Source organism: Malus domestica, chromosome 05, assembly GCF_042453785.1.
Source record: "Malus domestica chromosome 05, GDT2T_hap1".
Lineage (NCBI taxonomy): Eukaryota > Viridiplantae > Streptophyta > Magnoliopsida > Rosales > Rosaceae > Malus > Malus domestica.
The window spans coordinates 10,190,483-10,210,540 of record NC_091665.1 but is presented as its reverse complement, the minus strand read 5'-3'; the positions used below and the strand labels follow the sequence as shown (position 1 = coordinate 10,210,540).

Below are 20,058 nucleotides of genomic sequence, written 5' to 3'. Positions count from 1 at the left end.
CATCAGTTTGTTGTGTGGAGAAAGGAAAAATGGTTTCATGAAAGATGACATCTCTAGTGGAAATTGGTGAGTGGAGAGATCGTAGACTCGATAAGCTTTTTGACCAAGAGGATATCCTACAAAAACGCATCGACGAGCACGAGGGGTAAATTTAGATGAAGGTTGAGTGTTTGTGGCATAACAACGAGATCCAAAAACACGAAGGTTATGGTAGTCAGGAGGTTTGTTGTATAGTAGATCAAAAGGTGATCGTTTGTGAAGTATGGGCGTGGGAAGGCGATTGATAAGATAGGCAGCGGTGAGACCTTTCTCCCCAAAATCGGATGGGAAGGTTGGCCAAGGCGTTGGTGCCAGAGAGGAGCGGAAGGAGAGGCGACTTGCAGAGCGGTTTTTGATAGTTTGGTTTGTGGCGATGGTTGAGAGTTCTCTTGCACTATCAAATAATACAATCCGTTAATTTGGCCAATCATCTTCTTCGAAGCCAGGTCCTGTAAGACACAAAATGTGGGGAAGAAGTGAGCAGAGCATTTTAATTTGCGAGTTAATTTACCGGCAGAGAGCAAATTAACACGAAAGGATGGAACACACAAACACCATCAGTGTGCAATTTAGAATTATCGTGGTTGAACCAATGCCGTTAATTTTGGCATGAGACCCATCTGGCAAGTTAACGTAAGAATTCAATGGTGTCATAACAGAAACAAACTGATTTGAGGCAATGTGATCAGTGGCACCGCCGTCAAGAACCCAATGCACTGTATTGGATGAAGAAGAGATGGCACAAAAAGGTTGTGTTCTACCTGCAAAATTTGCACATGGTTTACCATCTCGAACAAGAGCTTGAGTTGACTATACTCATCAGTTGTGAACTTGAATGCATCCTTGTCAATTAGTTTCGACGCGTTATGAGTCACCTGTGTCTGGTTTGAGGCATGAGATTTCTTTGCACGATTTGGCGGGTCAACAACCTTGCCGTGAAATTTATGGCCCGGAGGAAAACCATTGAGAAAAAAACATCGACCAATAGTGGGTGTTGTTCCATCACAGTTAAGAGCATTGAAGGGGTTTTCGAGATCCTTGTTTGTCAGAATTGGAAGTCTTTGCGGAAGCAGATTTATTAGACTTGGTGGAGGCGACATTCGTGGCTTGATATCTTGCTCGATAAAAACCGCATGGTAAAACCCCAAACCAAGAATAATACCACAAGATACGTCAAAAACAGAGAACACATCAATATAACTTCATTACTCAGAAATCTAGATGTTCATATCAACTAGAAACTCATCTGCAATAAGAAATCTTGATGTTGAATATGTAACACACACAAGAAAGGAAAAATAGTAAATACAAGGCTACTAACTTCTTCATAAAAGATAATCCTATAAATCAAATAGATAAAAAAAAAATTAGTATCTACATACATCACATCTTAAGGGAGGATACGATGTTCTTCCATTTGAACCAACGTACTCTCCATCATTGAGTACATTTAAACAACAAAAATACACATATAAACGAAGCATAAAGAAACAAAAAACACTCTGCTCATAATATAACCCATGCACAAACGCTAGGACACTTCAGCCACCTTGCTTGCGAGAACTCGTTCCTTTCTTTCGATGTATCCAAATGGGAACCAACCTGCTTTGCCTTTGCATTCGCCTTCCGCCCAACCATTGTTTGTCACCTGCAGAAAGAACATAATATAATCAACCTAGGAATTCGGAGCAACAACAATGAATTATAATTTAGCCATGGCTGATCTTTTTCGTTTGATTGTTTTATTTATTCAACAGAAGCAGCAGACACATGCAAATAAGGTAACAATACTGCAATCTGCAACCTGGATTCACTGACTTCCCTCAGATGACAGGCAATCTGAAACCCAATAAAGGTTCGGCCTAGCAAAAACCAACAGGATCGTACCTTATTGTTGCAAGGTTAAATTGTTCTAAACCCAACCTAAAGTGGGTCCAGTTGGTATGTATTAGTTATCACAATAAAAACGATAGATTGTTCACATTTTTCCATTTAGATTAGTTATTAGGTTGGTCCCAAGCCTGGGGCCAACCCGAATTCAGATTTTAAGGTAGTGAAGTATAAATCTAAGCATGTTGTAAACCTTTCGCACAACAACATAATCACCGACTGATAAACTGAGCTCTACGTCAGACACAGCTTGATATGTAAACATAACCTGCAATAAATTGACAAATATCAACATAAATGAACAGCCTTCAAGTGCACCAGTTGCATCATACAAGCAATACAAATGCAGAAATTTCTTTAATTACTAACCTCCCCTAAGAAGTAATTCATGCTGTCTGACGATCCATTATGTGTTTGAGAAGCATATATGCCATTAACTTCTTCATAAGGTGGTGGTGGAGGCATGGCATTTTCAACAGTAGGGCTAGAAGGCGCTTCAATTCGTTGTCGTTCTGTTACCATCTATCAATATCAGAAAACGCATTACCCAAAATCATCAATTGAAAGAGAAATAAAAAATGGGATTTTGCATAGTTGAGAAAATTAATCTATTTTGGGAGGGGGCGGGGGTGCATACCTCTCCTTCAAGTTGATCAAGTATCAGAAGGACCCTCTGATGATAAGACCGCTCTGCCTCGACCTTCAATCCAGAAAAAAATTGACAAGAAGAAAGACATTTTGATAAGAACAAAAGAAAGTTTAAACATTAATTTCCCAATATACAACAGGCAAACGTTTACTTAGGCTTAACGAATTTAACTCGAAGCATATATTGAGAAAACTTGTACTACCATGGCAATGAGTCGCTGGAGAGTCAACCTCTGTTGCTGAGCCTCAACAGCTGCCATTGCTGCAGCAGCTTCCTTCCCTAACATTGCCATATTTGACTTTAGATCTTGCAGCTTTGACTCTGCAGCTTCCATTTTCATAACATTCTCTGAAATTCCTGGTGTTTCCCTCACCTTTGCTTGGCGTTTGGAAACTTCAATAGCCTGTCTAGGTTCAAAAGAACACACAATGACATATTTGTACAAGAAATCCAACAGATGAATTAGCTTTCACCAATTTGCATGAATACTGGGTGCATCAGTTGACCCACATGGATTCCAGTCTAAAATATTGTTGTGGGAATAAAATATTCAGAAATACTAGAAAGTCTCGGGTAAACGCAGATTAAAGATACCTGAGCTTCAGCTTCTTGTCGCATTCTATCATAACGTTGAGCAAGATGCCGAGCATCCTCCAATGGAGCCCCCATTACCATTGCTCTTAATGGCTCTGCCACCTATTAGTAATTTTAAACACCGTGTCACAAACTTAACCTCTAATAGCAGCAAGAAGGAATGAACTATTTGAAATTAAATCGTATCATGGTATTTACAACGTGAAGGATAACTGAAATAAAATGTCAAGAAAAACAAAGAGTACTTTAAGCATGTAATCAATGTCATAATACAGTAGGCTTAAAGTCGATTTTCAAATCTTTGATGTGCAAAATGAGTTCGGATGAAACAGAAGAAAACTTCTGATGCCTTTCTGAAAGTTTATTTGGAGGGCGGAAATGAGGTAAAGATTATACTAGGAGAACCAGAATCTAAACAGGATATCAACGCCAATAACATCCTTTGTTCTACCCACAGTAAGGTATGGCTTTGAGGTTTTAGAAACAGGACCACAATAACCAAAAGAAAAAAACTAGAGACCGCATCTCATGAAGTTGTACCAGAAATACTGTGAATGGCAGGTATATGGTGGAATGCAACAATATATTAATACATTATCCCGGAATAAAGAATCATGTAAACTGTATACAAAATCTTAGTTGCTGCAAGAATATCCTTGGCACATTTAGTCAGAAAATATCTCAGAAGAGAGATAACTTGTTTCATCATTTTTAGTATAATTAAAGTAGACATAACAAAACTCCCAATTTGAGTGCTTGGGTCGTAAGTTTATGCATAATGTTTGGCAAGCTTTTGATGCAACAACTTGTATTCACAATTGTCACAAAGTTGTATGCAGAAGATGAGGCAAAATTTTGTATCTGAATAAGGATTCCAAGATTAAACCTGGGTTAATTAAATTTAAAGTATTCTGAGCAACTGTTTAGTTCAATCCCTTATGGCCAAAAAGGAAAATGCATTACAATAATCACACAAATAAATTATAAAATCAGTATGGAAATGTATCACTCGTTCCGCCATTTCAGAAACATATCCTGCTCATGCAAATAAATTATAAAGAATTTTGCATGTAAGTGAAGAAACTTTTGCCACACCTGTGTGCCAAGAGCTTTCAACAGATTCCCCCGCTCCTTCTCCATTTGAGCACGAGCACGCCCATAACTTAATGAAGCTCTTGATAGTGTACTTCCACTAGTACACGTATTTTCAGCACCATATTTCCTACTATCTTCTGACAACTTTGTTCCTATTCAATAATTAAGATTATGATTTCTAATATAAACATTAGGCCTCGTGAAATGAGGTTCGAGCTTGACAAATGATATAAAAGTTACCAACTTACCTATTTCAACTTGTTTGGACCCGGTGACAATATATCCCTCCACACCACGAACAATATCCCTTTGATAATGCTAGAACATGAATAAAAATTTCTATAAGTAGAAGGAAAAACATTATTTGAGATTAGAAGGGCAAGAAAGGAAGTAAGCCACCTTGCCGGCACGTGTTGATATGTAAAGCTTTTCAAGTTTCTGATGCTGCCCGAGTTCTGCCTCATCAGTTACTAAACTATCTGAACCTCCATATCCTCCAGCTCCAAACTGCTTGAGGACAGCCTAAAATAAAGCGCAAAGTAATCAGATTGTCTGTTTCACTCAAATGAAAAATGAAATGTAAGCAAACCTTTGTTACAGCAAACATATGATCAAGTTTAGCCATGTTATTTTATTCACTTAAAAAACATCATTAGTAACAGAGAGGGATGCAAATGAATGGGAGCTTCAAATTGATAGATTGTAGTTGAAGATACAACATAAACTTTTTTAAGTGCATGTGTAGGAATATGACTACATGGAGAGAAAACGTGACATGAAAAACAGAGTTACAACAGAAACTGAAATCCCTTAACACATCGTTAGCACAGCTTTCTAAAATGGTTATTGTTATTGAGCTGCACTTTAGGCACCAAGGTAACCAGTGTGCTGCCAAGACCATATGGAATGTGCCCATGATCAAAACACTTTTCCACACGATTTCTTTAAGGGCACACTGCTACGTAAAACATAAGAACAACATTACGTTTCATCGGATGAACAAGCCTGACCTGCATCCCATAACACTCACTTTAGGCTATAACTTTTCAAGGGGTACGGAACAGGAAATGTATTAAAACGTTCACTACCCAAATCTTCTTTTCGCAGTCCTCCACAGACGCATTTCTCAATTCACCAAATGAGATTCCCAAGATTAACCATGAGATTCCAAGAATGTTATGGGTGCAATACATATTTTACACTAACTTTGGGTTTCCCATCAAATTGCAATCAACAAGATTGATAAAAGTTTAGGACTTTGAAAAGCAAATGCATAGTGTTGTATCACACAATTGAAAGCAAATCGAAAATCTCAAACCCAACAGAGATAAAAGCATTGCCAGCATAACAAGATTGCAAATTTCACCAAGAAAATAGAAAAGAAAAGGACTTGGAAAAAAAGAAAAATCCAGCAAATCAACCGGGAATTAAAATTTGGTCACAGATGGAACATCAAATATGGATTCAGGACAGAGAGTTAGAGATTGAAATAAAATTGGATCTGTTGGGAATTAGGATTGTGGGTTGAGAGCACCTGTTGTTGCCTAGCGACCTGTTCGCGAAGCCGGGTGGCTTGCTTTCTGATAGCTTCCATTCGAAACTGAAGGGCCAAATCTGCCGAGCGTTTGGGGTCTCCACCAACAGAATTCGTAAGAGAGATGTTTGAGCTTTCAAATAAAATGGTACGGACTTGCTTTGGAAGAGCTGTTTAAACTTTTGGTCGTGTGCGTGCAGACAGTTCACCTATTTGAACTCAGATTTGTTTTTATTCTTTATTTTTAATTTTATATTTTATATTTTATATTTTATTTTGAATGTGTTGGTACGTAGATGGAAATCATGGAATCCAAATGAAAAAATAGGAATGAAATTAAGATTTTGGAATTTGAATAAAATATAAGGTAAATTAGGATTAAATAGGAAAAATATTAACTTTAAAACAAAAATACCAAGCCAACCTTTTTATCTGGATCAACCACCGTATATGGATCAACCTTTTTATCGAAATTCTCACGCAATAAGCCGAATTTTTTTACCTCCGGTCACCTTAGTTGGTGGTGACTTAAGGCTTGTTCGGTATTCTTAAGAATATTTGTTAGTGCAGGAGAAATCCACTTAAGATTCTAATGGGCTAAGTTATGTAAATCCCTATGGGCTGAGGATTACTTGTACTCTAAATAAAAAAACTTGCAAGATTATTCATCCAATACAATTAAAATTCTATATAGTATCGCTCATTTAAGTTTCCTTTTCCTGTTAAACCCTAGCCCTCTTTCTTTTGTCTATCCCTTTTTGCCGTCCCCTTGGATTTTTTCTTTCCTTTTTTGTCCCTTATTGCCGTCCCCTTAGATTATTTTTCCACCTTGTGCCGTGATCTCCTTTTTTCCCCTTATTGCCTTCCCCCCTCTTCCACCAAGACTACTCAAACCTCTACCCTCACTGGATCTTCTCTCTCTAGTGCTATCGTTACTCACTTTTTTGAAACCCACCGATTCCAACTACCTACTTTGGCTTAGATGAAGCCGTTTTTTTTTGGGTCACAATTTATTTGGTTATGTGGATGACACAATTCAGGCCTTTCTGCTACCAATGTTTAAAAAAAACTAGCCTCGGGGCGCGCCTAAGGCGCCTTTGAGGTTGGGCAGTAAGGCTAACACCTCTGTTTTGCTGGAGTGGGTGAAAGGCTTCGCCGAAAACACCTAGGCAGCGCCGGTGAGCCTCAAGGCATCTCAGGAGCCTTGTCTGCCCTTTAAAAAAAAAAAAAAACCACCCAAACCCAAAACGTCTTCGTTTGAGTAAGGGTTTTTAGTTTCAAAATACAGATTCGACCACTACCCGATCGTCCTGCCTTCTTCACCCTCTTCTCCCGCGCCAGAAACACACAGCCGCATCACCCCAATTGATCGTCATCTCCCAGTCGCCAAGCCACCGTCACCCTAGTGCCGTCAGCAAGCCCACAATCAAATCCCCTATTTTAAAGGTTAGGGTTTCTGAAATTCTGAAAAAGTTAAGGATTTGATTTTTTATTTTTTATTTTTTATTTTTTTAACTGGTGTGAAAGCCTTGGAGTTGGAAAGCAGAAAAACAGAGAGGATTGGAGGTATAAGGGGAGGAGGCAAAAGTCTTAAGGGGACTGGAGAAGGATTCGGGATTATGGCTAAAGGCTTAAAGGGATTGGACCGTATGTGTTGTGTACTGTGTACATAAAAATAATTAAAAAATCAGTCCCATGTTGGAATTGTTTCTTCATGATTCTGTGGTGCATCTTTCGTATGTTGTATGCCTCATGTGAATTTTTAATGATAATCTAAGTTGGTATTGGTAATGAGTAGAAGTTTTTTACCTGCCTAATGTACAAATAAGTCCAAGTAATTAAATTAGGAGTTAAATAATAGCCACATGCTATGGAAAGATAAGATGCTATAAGACATTACCTCTTTTTGATCTGCATATATGCCAAAATCAGTACGTGTTCATGAACATTATCTTATTCTTGTTCAATAGTCATTTTCCAAATATTTTTGTTGGCACAATCTTCTCGAAATATTCTATTAAGCTTTTTATTGGATTGCTTTATCTCATTAAGAAAAGTAATTGAGTATGGTCATTGGTCATCATAGTAACTGTTGCATAAATTAATAGATTGTTGGTTCATAAATTGTATGCATCGAATATTTATGGTTTAGGCTTTGAAGAATATGACTTCTTCTTCTAAGAAAGATTTTGCTTGGTAAAGGACAAAATATTTGGATCCGGTCACTAAGCACTTCTATTGTGTTTTTTGTAACCACAAATGCACAAGTTCAATTTCTAGATTCAAACATCACTTGGGTGGTGTAAGTTCGGGAGGAATGATGAGTTGTAAAAAAAGTCCCACCCAATGTGAAGGAAGAATGCTTTGCTAATGTTATGGGAACTAAAGAAAAGAGGAAAGCTAGCCATGAGTTGTGTCGTGGTGGTGGAGAAGAAAGTGAAAGTGTCGATATGGGCACAACAAGGACACCATGTGTTTGTAGTGGGAGTGGGAGTGTAAGTGCCACACATTCACAACAAATCGGTTCTTTTCTACCACCTAGGTCAAGGGGACCACTTGATAGGTATGTTACATCGGAAGCTCGTCAAACCACATTGAATACACCTTTCAAAAAAGAGGAAAGAAGACAAGCATCTCGAGCACTTGCCCTATGGTTCTACACTAGTGTCATTCCATTCAATGCGGCAAACAATGAATAGTATTTTAATGCAATGAAATTGGTATCCAATTTTGGTCTCGGCTTTGATGCTCCTACAAGCAATGAATATAGAACTTGGATGCTCAAAGAAGAAGTTGAGGATGTACAAAGTATGATGAAAGAACATCAAAAGGCTTGGAAGAGATATGGATGCACTATTATGTTGGATGGATGGTCGGATGGCAAAAGTAGGTGTTTTAATTAACTTTCTTGTCAATAGCCCACAAGGTACTTGGTTCTTAAAATCGGTTGATGCATCGGTCTCTATTAAGAATGGAGATTTGTTGTATGGCTATTTGGATGATGTTATTCAACAAATTGGGGAGGATAATGTGGTTCAAGTTATATCCGACAATGCTTCGAACTACAAGAATGCCGGGGCAAAACTTATGGAGAAGAAAGAGAAGGTGTGGTGGACTCCATGTGTGGGTCATTGCATTGATTTGATGACATGCTCAAACGTGCTAGGTGTATTTCAAAGTATCTATATGGGCATCAATGGGTACTAGCTTTGATGAGAAAGTACACCAACAATTTGGAAATTCTTCGTCTGGTCGTCACTAGGTTTGCCACTTCTTTCCTTCCACTACAAAGCTTACAAAAGCAAAGGAAAATCTTGTTGCTTTGTTTACCTCTCAAGAATGGCCATAAAGTACCTATGCAAAATCCCATGAAGCAAAGTTGGCTAAGCATCATGTGTTACATGATTGTGAGTTTTGGGGTCGAGTTTCCTTTTGCATTAAGAGTGTTCTTCCTCTTGTTTGTGTTTTGAGAGAGGATGATTCAGAGGAGAGACCCCCCATGGGTTTTATATATGAGTTGATGGATGCCGCAAACGAGAAAATTGCAAGCAATCTTAACAAAGTGGAGAAAAAATATATGCCTATTTAGAGAAAGATAAATCGTAGATGGAACGATCAACTTCATCAACCACTACATGCGGCGGGTTATTACTTAAACCCACAATTTCGGTATGAGGATAATTTCTCAGATACTGATGAAGTGCGAAATGAGTTGTTTGCTTGCATGGATAAGATGCTTGGGAAAGGGAAAGAACGTGAAGAGGCCGATGTTCAATTGGATTTATATAATGATAAGCGTGGTCCATTTGCAGATTCTATGGCTATGCAAACTAGGAAAAAACGAACACCAAGTAAGATTTAATTAGTCAATTGTTAATATCTTTTTATCATTAACCTTTAAATTGCTTACCTTACTAATATGTTTTTTTAGCAGCTTGGTGGGAGTGCTTTGAGCATAAAACACCCGAGGTAACGAAGTTTGCTATCCGAGTTCTAAGCCTTACTTGTGGTGCATCGGGATGTGAGAGGAATTAGAGCACATTTTCAATGGTAAGTAAATATATTATTAGTATCTTAAGTGTCATTTTTGCTTAAGATGATTAAACTTGAATAATAGAATTGATTTATTTGTAGATTCATACAAAAAGAAGGAATAGGCTTGAACACAAAGGGCTTAATGCTTTAGCCTATGTCAACTACAATTTGGCTTTACAACAGAGAAGTAAGAAAAGGAGGGAGAAGTATGATCCTATTGTTGTGGAAGAAATTGCCTTTGATGATGAATGGATAATAGAGATAGAAGTGATAGACGCATATTTATGCGACTTAGTTAACTAGTTTTCTTGCATTTACGTTATTAGTTCTTAGTTATTTTAGTACTTTAAGCCATTTTCGTGTGTTTGTAGGTCCAAAGGGTTAAGGTAGCAAGAAAGTGCATTTTGGTGCATTTTGGAGCAGTTTTGAGCTTGGAATGGATTACGTATGATATGAGCAAGATGGATGGACGAATTTGAAGAAAAAAAGAGGCTAGGAACATGCTAAAAATCTGGTGAAACAAATACAAGTTGCAAGAAGGGATAAATTTCTAGAAGGATTGGCCAAAACTTCACTCAAAACCATGCATACCCCATAAAATTCATCAATGCCGTGGCCTTCCCTTTGTTTTACTTCCACCAGATTTTTTAGTGATGATGCAATGCCTATCTCACTATGACATTTGAGTGGATGATGCAATGCTTAACTCACCATGACATGTGAGTGGATGACTCAAAACCTACCCTCACCAACAATTCTCCACCTTGCCATGCCTTACCTACTTCATTCCACCAGATTTTTGCATTAAACATGTCCATCCTCTTCCTATAAATACCATGGCAGCAACCTCATTCAAATCATCCAGAAATTAACCATTCTCCAAGCCTTTCCTTGCCTCTCATACATATCTAAACCCCTTCCCATCCATTCCTCCAAATAACCAACCCTTCAACATCATTCCAACCTTGTTGTGGCGGCAAGGAGAAGGAGAAAAGTCCTTGGACGCGCTTGCTATCCAACATGGATCGTTGGAATGTTTAGGTGCTTTCTTCCCTTTGTTTTTCAATGGTTAAATTTGTTTATCTTTGTTTTGTAATAATGAGGAACTAAACCCCCCTTGGCTAGGGGGGGATTCGAAATACATGTTTATGCTTGCGTTATGATTTGATTACTTCTAATTGCGTTTCATAAGTTGTGAATTCAATTTACTTATCTATGTGAATTACATTGATTTGTGTGTGTTGGTTGAGAGTGCACGCTTAATTATCATGCATAAATTGAATGCTAGGATATAAGGAAATTTCACCTAATCGTTATGGAATTATATTCACAAGTAGTAAAGGTTGATGATCTCAATCGCGTTAAGTAAATTCTTGGCATAAGTTTCATGCAATCATAGTAACGAGTGCCTCGTCAATGCTTATGTTTTTCATAGAACTTAATGATTCTTGCTTGTATCTCTATTATGCAATTCATGTAGGGAACTTGTAGGGAATGTTTTGGGTTGTCGTATGCAATCATCCAATCTAATAACTTGTTGAAAAACTGAGAGTTAATTAGTGCAATTCACGGTTAATTTGGGGCGTTGAGTATTCATAACTTATCGAAGAGCAATTGGAAATCATTTTGTATGCAAGCAAGACGTGTGGAGAAGAACCCCTTAGCTAGCCTTCCATTATCCATTCAACCCCAATTTGTTTAAAATCTATTTAAGTTTTTAGTTTATTCGTTTTTACTTTCAACTTCACCAAACTCAAATCCCCCTTTTACTTTCTTGTTTTAAAATCTTTTGTTTACATTTTTAACTTTGTTTCTTTTTGTTTTTGAGTTAGTTTAGAGGTTTTAGCAAGCCCTCCTAATCCCCGGTTTAGAACGATCCCTACTTACATACTTTGCTACAATTGTCAAAAAGAGGGTTTAATTTGAGTGTGCTTATATTATTCGCATCAAGAAGATCCCGTTATTCCCGAAGATCTTACATGGCTTGAAAATGAGTTATTGTATAATGTTGAGGCCGTAAGGAATGTGCCACCCTTGGTTTATGAAGGTGGCTCATAAATTCGAGAGCCTAGAGAGTCTTCTCCTTCTCCTCCTCCTCGTGAGCCTACTCAACCTCGGGGTCCTATTACATACAAAAGAAAATAGGGTAATGAAGCATCCTCAAGTCGAAGAAATGTGGAGTATGATTTGGAAGATTCTTTTGATGAATTAATGACATACCCAACAAGTTTATCTAGAGTTGGCAATGAAGAGGATGATGTTGCCTTTTATTTAGATGAAGAGGATTTAGATGAATGATTGATATCTTTGTTTGTATTTTGATTTATATGAAGAGGATTTGGATGAGTGATTGTTTTCTTGGTTTGTATTACCTTTTGAATAATTAATTTGGATGATATTACCTTTGATTGATGAATTTAGATGATATTATCTTTCGAATGACTATGAATTTGAATGAAAAATTGAGAATGGATGTTTATTTTACATAGTATTATTTTATATACAATTATATGTATAATATATAAAACATATATATATATATATATATATAAAATTTAATCCTGTGAGGCTTCGCCTCACGCCTAGGCCTGGCTTCGCCTCGAACGCCTTGCCCACACCTTACACTTTTAATACATTGGCTGCTACTCTTCATGCTGTTAACAAGAAGCCAGCTAAACCAAATCCGGCATTCGCTACGTGGTTTTAGACTAATTAACTGGTTGTCAACTATTTTCTCTTAACCTATTTTGTCTCTCACCATTGGCAAAACTTCCTCTAAGGCAATTCGGGATCATGCCCACTTTTCTCAGGCTTTTCTTGTTAATGCTGCCAAGCTTCGCTTTCAACTACTAGCACTTCAGAAGTAAGCTCATGCTCCCTCCCCTGGTCCGCATTGACCTGCTACCTATCAAGCACAAGGTGTTGATTCTATTCAGTTGCATCCACAATAGTAGAATGGCAGAAATCCAGGCCGTGGCTTCAACCCACGCCCAATTAGCTAGAGCTGCGTTGGTCAAGGACATGGTGATCATGGTGGCTGGCAGCTCAATCACTTGGGTTCTAACCCTTGCCCCCCCGGGACCTTAACAAGGTATTCTTGGTGCTCCTCCTGTTTTTTAGTGTAATTTTTGCAACTCACTTGGTCATCACATCTCTACTTACCCTCACTGTCCCGCTCCACCTTTTGCGGGTTATCATGCCTATTCCTCTGGTGTGGCTCATCATCCCACCTGATATTTTGATACGAGCACTATTCATCACATGTGGGGCTGCTTTTCCCGACCCTACCCCTTATAATAAAGCTGCTTTTCTCGACCTTACCCCCTATTCTCATTGGTAGGCTTATCTTCCTATTACTCACACTAGGTCTTTTCCTATTACTTTAGGTTCCCATAAATTCCAATTAAATAATGTTTTACATGTTCCATTCCTTAGGAAAAATCTTTTGTCTACTTCTTAGTTTACTAATGATAATTTTGTGGTTGTTACTATTCATCCTTTTGGTCAAGTGATCCATGATTGTTACACAAGTTCTCTCCTGTTTCAGGGCCAATGTGAAGGTCATCTTTATCCAGTGTCTCCATCTTAGTTGTTTGCCTTCCATGCCGAGTTTTCCTCCCTATGGCACTCTCGCCTTGGCCACCTTGCCTGCGCGTGTTGATATGTAAAGCTTTTCAAGTTTCTGATGCTACCCAAGTTCTGCCTCATCAGTTACTAAACTATATGAACCTCCATATCCTCCAGCTCCAAACTACTTAAGGACAGCCTAAAATAAAGCGCAAAGTAATCAGATTGTCTGTTTCGCTCAAATGAAAAATGAAATGTAAACAAACCTTTGTTATAGCAAACTTATGATCAAGTTTAGCCATGTTCTTTTATTCACTTAAAAAACATCATTAGTAACCAAGAGGGATGCAAATAAATGGGAGCTTCAAATTGATAGATTGTAGTTGAAGATACACCATAAACCTTTTTAAGTGCATGTGTAGGAATATGACTACATGGACAGAAAACGTGAATCGAAAAACAGAGTTACAACAGAAACTAAAATCCCTTAACACATCGTTAGCACAACTTTCTAAAATGGTTATTGTTATTGAGCTACACTTTAGGCACCAAGGTCATAAGTGTGCTGCCAAGACCATATGGAATGTGCCTATGATCAAAACACTTTGGCACACGATTTCTTTAAGGGCACACTGCTACGTAAAACATAAGAACAACATACGTGTCATCTGATGAACAAGCTTGACCTGCATCCCATAACACTCACTCTAGGCTATAACTTTTCGAGGTACGGAACAAGAAATGTATTAAAACGTTCTACCAAAATCTTCTTTTTGCAGTCATCAACAGACGCATTTCTTAATTCACCAAATGAAATTCCCAAGATTAACCATCAGATTCCAAGAATGTTATGGGTGCAATACATATTTTACACTAAGTTTGGGTTTCCCACAAATCGCAATCAACAAGATTGATAAAAGTTTAGGACTTTGAAAAGAAAATGCATTGTGTTGTATCCATGGAAGAAAATATCCAAAATATCGCCAATATATCGGCGATATTTTCGTTTTTTTGAGTTACCGATATTTTAATGAGTATTCAATGAGTTTTCGTCAAAATATCACGATATTAGCTATAATATTGCGATATTAATCCAAAAATTCCTGAAAATTTTGAAAAGTCTCAATTTTGAGCACAGAGGGGTTCGAACCCCTCCCACTTAACTCCTTAACGCCTTAACCACTATACCACTTATGTTGTTGTGATAATATGCTACAATATTTATATATATTCTTTTGTTTTGAATTCTTTTTACAAGAAACAAATTTGCACATTTTCCAAATTTTTTGTGGTATTATATTTTAAATTGTGTCAATTAATTACTTAGTCAATGGCATGTGGTTTTTAATTTTTCTATTTTTTATTTGGTCACTTACATGGTAGGGCTGGAAAAAATTCCGGAAAATCCCAAACCAAACCGAAAAAGTCTCAAACCCAAACCGAAAAATCCCAAACCAAAACCATCCTGAAGTTCGGGAATCCCATCTCGAAAAATACCGAAATTTTCGATATGGGATTGGTTTCCAAATCCCATTTGTTTGGTAATCCCGAAAAATACCGAAGTATTCGTTTCCTATTGACTTTTGGGTTTTGGTTCTTGAAAACCATTGTCATGGTTGCTAACTACTCTTCAAAATACACTCACTCTACACATAGAGATGATGAAGATAGTGAAAATTTTGAACCTCATAGGAACTCTATGTGGTACTAAGTCACTCATGTATCTTACCATACAATGTATAAAGTGTAAAATATTGTACTAATTCATTATATATAAATGATTATGGTGTGTTTAGAATTCTTTCATTAATTTCTACATATTTTCTACACTCACAATGTTTGTCAGCTCGCTATATAATCAACTTGATAATGTTAAATCCATCATGCAATGCATTTCCTTCCAATTTTTTGTGATAAACTAATAGATAATTGACTAAATAAACATCCTGCAAAGTTTCAATAAAAATTTCCAAGTTTTTCTTACAATTTCCGTGGTTTCCATGTAATTTTTATCGATATCGATATTATCCCGATATTTCCATCGATATTTCCGTGTTTTCAGACTACTGATATTTCCGATATTACCGATATTTTCTTCCTTGGTTGTATCACACAATTGAAAGAAAAATCGAAAATCTCAAACCCAACAGAGATAAAAGCATTGCCAGCATAACAAGATTGCAAATTTCACCAAGAAAATAGAAAAGAAAAGGACTTGGAAAAAAGAAAAATCTAGCAAATTAATCGGGAATTAAAATTTGGTCACAAATGCAACATCAAATATGGATTCAGGACAGAGAGTTAGAGATTGAAATAAATTTGGATTTGGTGGGAATTAGGATTGTGGGTTGAGAGTACCTATTGTTGCCTAGTGGCCTGTTCGTGAAGTCGGGTGGCTTGCTTTCTGATAGCTTCCATTAAAAACTGAAGGGCCAAATCTGTTGAGTGTTTGGGGTCTCCACCAACAAAAATTGTACAAGAGCGAGAGAGTTGTTTGAGATTTCAAATAAAATGGTACGGACTTGCTTTGGAAGAGCTGTTTGAACTTTTGGTAGTGTTCGTGCAGAGTTCATGTATTTGAGCTCCGATTTGTTTTTGGGAACTTCAACGAAAAGCTTCCGGTACTGTTCATTTTAACGAAAAACCACATTTTTAGACTAAAAAGTCAATCCTGTAGATGAAAAGTATAGGGAAAGATTATTATCATTGATTGATTGAGATTAACTAATACAAGCACTACTATATATAGTGAAAACTAGAGCAAAACCCTAATCCTTAATAGGCAAGAAACTCTAATATCCTTGGGCCACAAGAAAACCATAAACAATAATAAAATAATAACTAGTTTTCCAACACCCTCGTCAAACTCATGGTAGTTCACGTCATGAGTTTGCCAACAAGCAGATGCGGATGCAGGCTCCATTAGGCGAACAACACAAGACAAGCTCCGTTAGGCGGACATGACAAGGCAAGCTCCGTTAGGCGGACAAGGCAAGACAAACGGGCAAATAAGTGAACGAACAAACAAACAAGCATGCAAGCAACGAACAACCAAATAAGAAATTTCCATACTACCAACGCCAATCTTCGCGGGCATCTTCTTCAACCATCGAAGAAGTTGGTGGATGCAATTCAACAAATGCGGCCTTAGGTGGTGGTTCCTTTAACCCTTTCCGAGCTATCCAAGGACATTGGTTTTTCCAATGCCCTTGTTCTTTGCAGTAGCTACATTGATTATAAGCAATATTTTTACCATGCTGCTGGTTTTGAGGTCTAAATGACATTGGCAAAGCCAATGGGTTCACCAAAGAAAGACTATGAGATTGTACCCGAACTTCTTCGGCTTGCAATTCATGAAGCACAGAATCAATGGAAGGAAGTGGAGTCCGGTGTAGGATAGAGCTACAGAGAGTCTCAAACATTGTCAACAGAGATGCATAAAAAACTGAACAAGACGTTGTTCTTCTCTATATTTACAATAGAGCTCAACATTGCCAAGTCCGTCAGGTTTTGTCAGTGCAAGCTGGTCCCAAAGACAGGTCATGTCATTATAAAAATCTTGGATACTTTTATCACTTTGTTGTCTGGCACGAATCTCCATTTCTAACTGATAATGCTTAGCAAAATTCGACTTGGTATACAACTTTGCTAAGTGATCCCGAACCTCTTTAGATGTTGAGAACTTAGCAAGTTGCATTCCAATCTTCAAATCAACAGAGTTAATAATCCAAGTAATAATCTTAGAATTGTTCATCTCCCAAATAGCAAGCAAGTCAACATGTTTTTCATTTTTAGGGTTATTCGGAACAGAAACCGTTCCAGATACATTGCCCCACAAACCTTTTCCAATCAAGAAATTCTTTATGACATATGCCCAATACACATAATTATTACCATTCAATCTCACACCAATCGCTTGCAGTGAGTCATCCTTAGTTGTCATATTCAATGAACCAAAAACAAAGACCAAGTGCACAATACCGACAATAGTTTGGTGTAGGTTGTAGACTGGTGCAAGCAAATCTGGTTCTGGGCAGCAGGTTACGGGTTGGGTTCACTGTAGAGTAGCGGAAGATGGTGGTAAGGTGAAAGTTGGTGGTTCAAGCAGCAACGGTGGCGGACAGTGCGAGACAAACGAATCAAACTGAACAAACAAGCTACCAGACGAACAAATAATCTACGAGATAGGTCATCACGAACCTGCTCTGATGCCAAGTATAGGGAAAGATTATTATCATTGATTGATTGAAATTAACTAATACAAGCACTACTATATATAGTGAAAACTAAAGCAAAACCATAATCCTTAATAGGCAAGAAACTCTAATGTCCTTGGCCCACAAGAAAACCATAAACAATAATAAAATAATAACTAATTTTCCAACACCTGTACTATTCACTTTGCCATTTATTTTGTCCTTATCGTTAAAACTCAAAGTTTTCAAACCTTTTTCATTAATTTTTATTTTTTTTATTTTTTATTTTATATTTTATTTTGAATGTGTTGTTACGTAGATGGAAATCATGGAATCCAAATGAAAAAATAGGAATGGAATTGTTTTTGGAATTTGAATAAAATATAAGGTAAATTAGGATTAAATAGGAAAATATTAACTTTAAAGAAAGATACCAAACCAACCTTTTTATTTGGATTGATCACGCTTTGTGGCCTAAGACAATTACAACAATTATACATGTACATTTTTGCCCGCGTTGCACATGAGTCAATGCCCAATAGCATTGGCGTTGGAATTCTCACGTAAAAAGCCGAATTTTTTTACTTCCGGTCACCTTAGTTGGTGGTGACTTAAGACTTGTTTGGTATTCTTAAGCATATTTGTTTGTGTTGGAGAAATCCACTTAAGATTCTAATGGTCTAAGTTATGTAAACCTCTATGGGTTGAATTACTTGTATTCTAAGTCAAAAGACTTAAGATTATTCATCCAATACAATTATAATTCTATATAGTATCACTCGTTTAAGTTTCCCCTTCCTGGTAAACCCTAGCCCTTTTTCTTTTGTCTCTCCCTTTTTGCCGTCCCCTTGCATTTTCCCCCCTTTTTGTCATCCCCTTAGATTATTTTCCACCTTGTGTCGTGATCCCCTTTTTCCCCTTATTGCCTTCCTCCCATCTTCCACCATGACTGCTCAAACCTTTACCCTTACTGGATTTTTTCTCTCTGGTTTTATCGTTGCTCACTTTCTAAAACTCACTGATTCCAACTACCTTCTTTGGCTTAGTCAGATGAAGCCATTTCTTTTGGGCTATAATTTATTTGGTTATGTGGATGACATGATTCAGGCCCCTACTGCTACTCTTCATGCTACAGAATGCCGCTTCTAACATTCACTATGTGGTTTCAGGCTGATTAACTGGTTGTTAACTATTTGACATCCATTCTCTGAACCTATTTTGTCTCTCACCATTGGCAAAACTTCCTTTAAGGCGATTTAGGAATGTCATCATGCCCACTTTTCTTAAGCTTCTCTTGCTCATGCTGCCAACCTTCGCTTTCAACTACTGGCACTTCAGAAGTAAGCGCATGCTTCCTTCCTTGGCCTGCAGCAACTTGTTACCTATTAGGCCCAATGTGTTGATCCTATCCAGCTGCATCCATAATAATAGAGTGGCAGAAATCCAGGCCATGGCTTCAACCCACGCCCAAATGGCTAGAGCCGCGTTGGTCGATGACATGGTGGTCGTGATGGCTAGCAACCCAATCACTTGGGTTTTAACCCCTTCCACCCGACCTCAACAAAGTATTCTTGGTGATCCTCTTGGTTTTTGGTGTAATTTTGCAACTCACCTGGTCATCACATCTCTATTTGCCCTCACCGTCCTGCTCCAACTTTTACGGGTTATCATGCCTATTCCTTTGGCGTGGCTCATTATCCCACCTGATATTTTGATACAGGTGCTACTCATCACATGATCTGCAATGAGGGTGCTTTTCCAAACCCCACCCTCTATAATGGTAACAAATCTGTTCTCATTGGTAATGGGGCTTATCTTCCTATTACTCATACTTGGTCTTTTCCTATTATTTTAGGTTCCCATAAATTCCAATTAAATAATATTTTATATGTTCCCTCCCTTAGGATAAATCTTATGTTTGCCTCTTAGTTTACTAAAGATAATTTTGTTGTTGTTACTATTCATCCTTTTGGTCAAGTGATCTATGACTGTTACACTAGTTCTCTGTTGTTTCAGGGCTGATGTGAAAGTCATCTTTATCCAGTGTATCCATCTCAGCCGTTTGCCTTCCATGCCGAGTCTTCTTTCCTATGGCACTCTCTCCTTGGTGATCTGTCTTCTGAAGTATTATCTAAGTTGTCATTAGGTTCTTTCTCTAAATTAAATAATGTGTTTTGTAAGCCTTGTGCTCTCTAAATCGCACTAACTATTTTTAATTCTAATAGTCATTGCTCCATTTCCATTTTTATTTGATTCACTCAGATGTTTGAATGTCCTTTACTCTGTCTATTTCTGGTTTTCATTATTATGTATTATTTACGGATGATTTAGCCATTATCTTGGATTTTTCTAATGCGAGCCAAATCAGAAGTTTTTATGCACTTTGAATCCTTATATAATATGGTTTGGAATATCTTTATAACTCTTTTAAAACCTTTTATCATAAAATTGGGATTGTT

At 37.5% G+C, this 20,058-nt stretch overlaps 1 protein-coding gene and 1 long non-coding RNA gene across 5 annotated transcripts; one reads left to right on the top strand and one right to left on the bottom strand.

Moving 5' to 3' along the window:
* Nucleotides 1-1,360: 1,360 nt before the first annotated feature.
* Nucleotides 1,361-6,012, bottom strand: LOC114824776 (SH3 domain-containing protein 2-like). Of its 4 annotated transcripts, none has more exons than XR_003773076.2 (10): nt 5,802-6,012; nt 4,667-4,789; nt 4,516-4,585; nt 4,268-4,419; nt 3,173-3,274; nt 2,781-2,981; nt 2,567-2,629; nt 2,299-2,441; nt 2,123-2,197; nt 1,361-1,687 (listed from the first exon to the last, which is right to left on the bottom strand). XR_003773076.2 is itself a non-coding variant. In XM_029102007.2 (10 exons), the coding sequence occupies exons 1-10, from the start codon at nt 5,859-5,861 to the stop codon at nt 1,571-1,573; spliced, it is 1,116 nt and encodes a 371-aa protein (XP_028957840.1). In that variant the 5' UTR covers nt 5,862-6,012; the 3' UTR covers nt 1,361-1,570. The 4 variants fall into 4 exon arrangements, 3 of the variants coding, with proteins under 3 accessions (XP_028957840.1, XP_028957841.1, XP_028957843.1); XM_029102007.2 differs by having other exon boundaries at nt 2,299-2,451; XM_029102008.2 differs by lacking the exon at nt 2,123-2,197 and having other exon boundaries at nt 2,299-2,451.
* Nucleotides 6,013-10,707: 4,695 nt separating this feature from the next.
* Nucleotides 10,708-13,704, top strand: LOC139195886 (uncharacterized). The gene is made up of 3 exons (XR_011580957.1): nt 10,708-10,877; nt 12,647-12,927; nt 13,384-13,704. It is a non-coding gene; the product is annotated as an uncharacterized lncRNA (long non-coding RNA).
* The last annotated feature ends 6,354 nt before the right edge of the window (nt 13,705-20,058 follow it).

Bases quoted from the DNA above. Each gene is read 5' to 3' on its own strand.
- LOC114824776 (XM_029102007.2), bottom strand. From the start codon at position 5,861: ATGGAAGCTATCAGAAAGCAAGCCACCCGGCTTCGCGAACAGGTCGCT. The intron at 4,420-4,515 runs GTAAGTTGGTAA...ATTATTGAATAG, and splicing joins GTCCAAACAAGTTGAAATAG to GAACAAAGTTGTCAGAAGAT. The intron at 1,688-2,122 runs GTTTACAACATG...TTCTTTCTGCAG, and splicing joins ATTATGTTGTTGTGCGAAAG to GTGACAAACAATGGTTGGGC.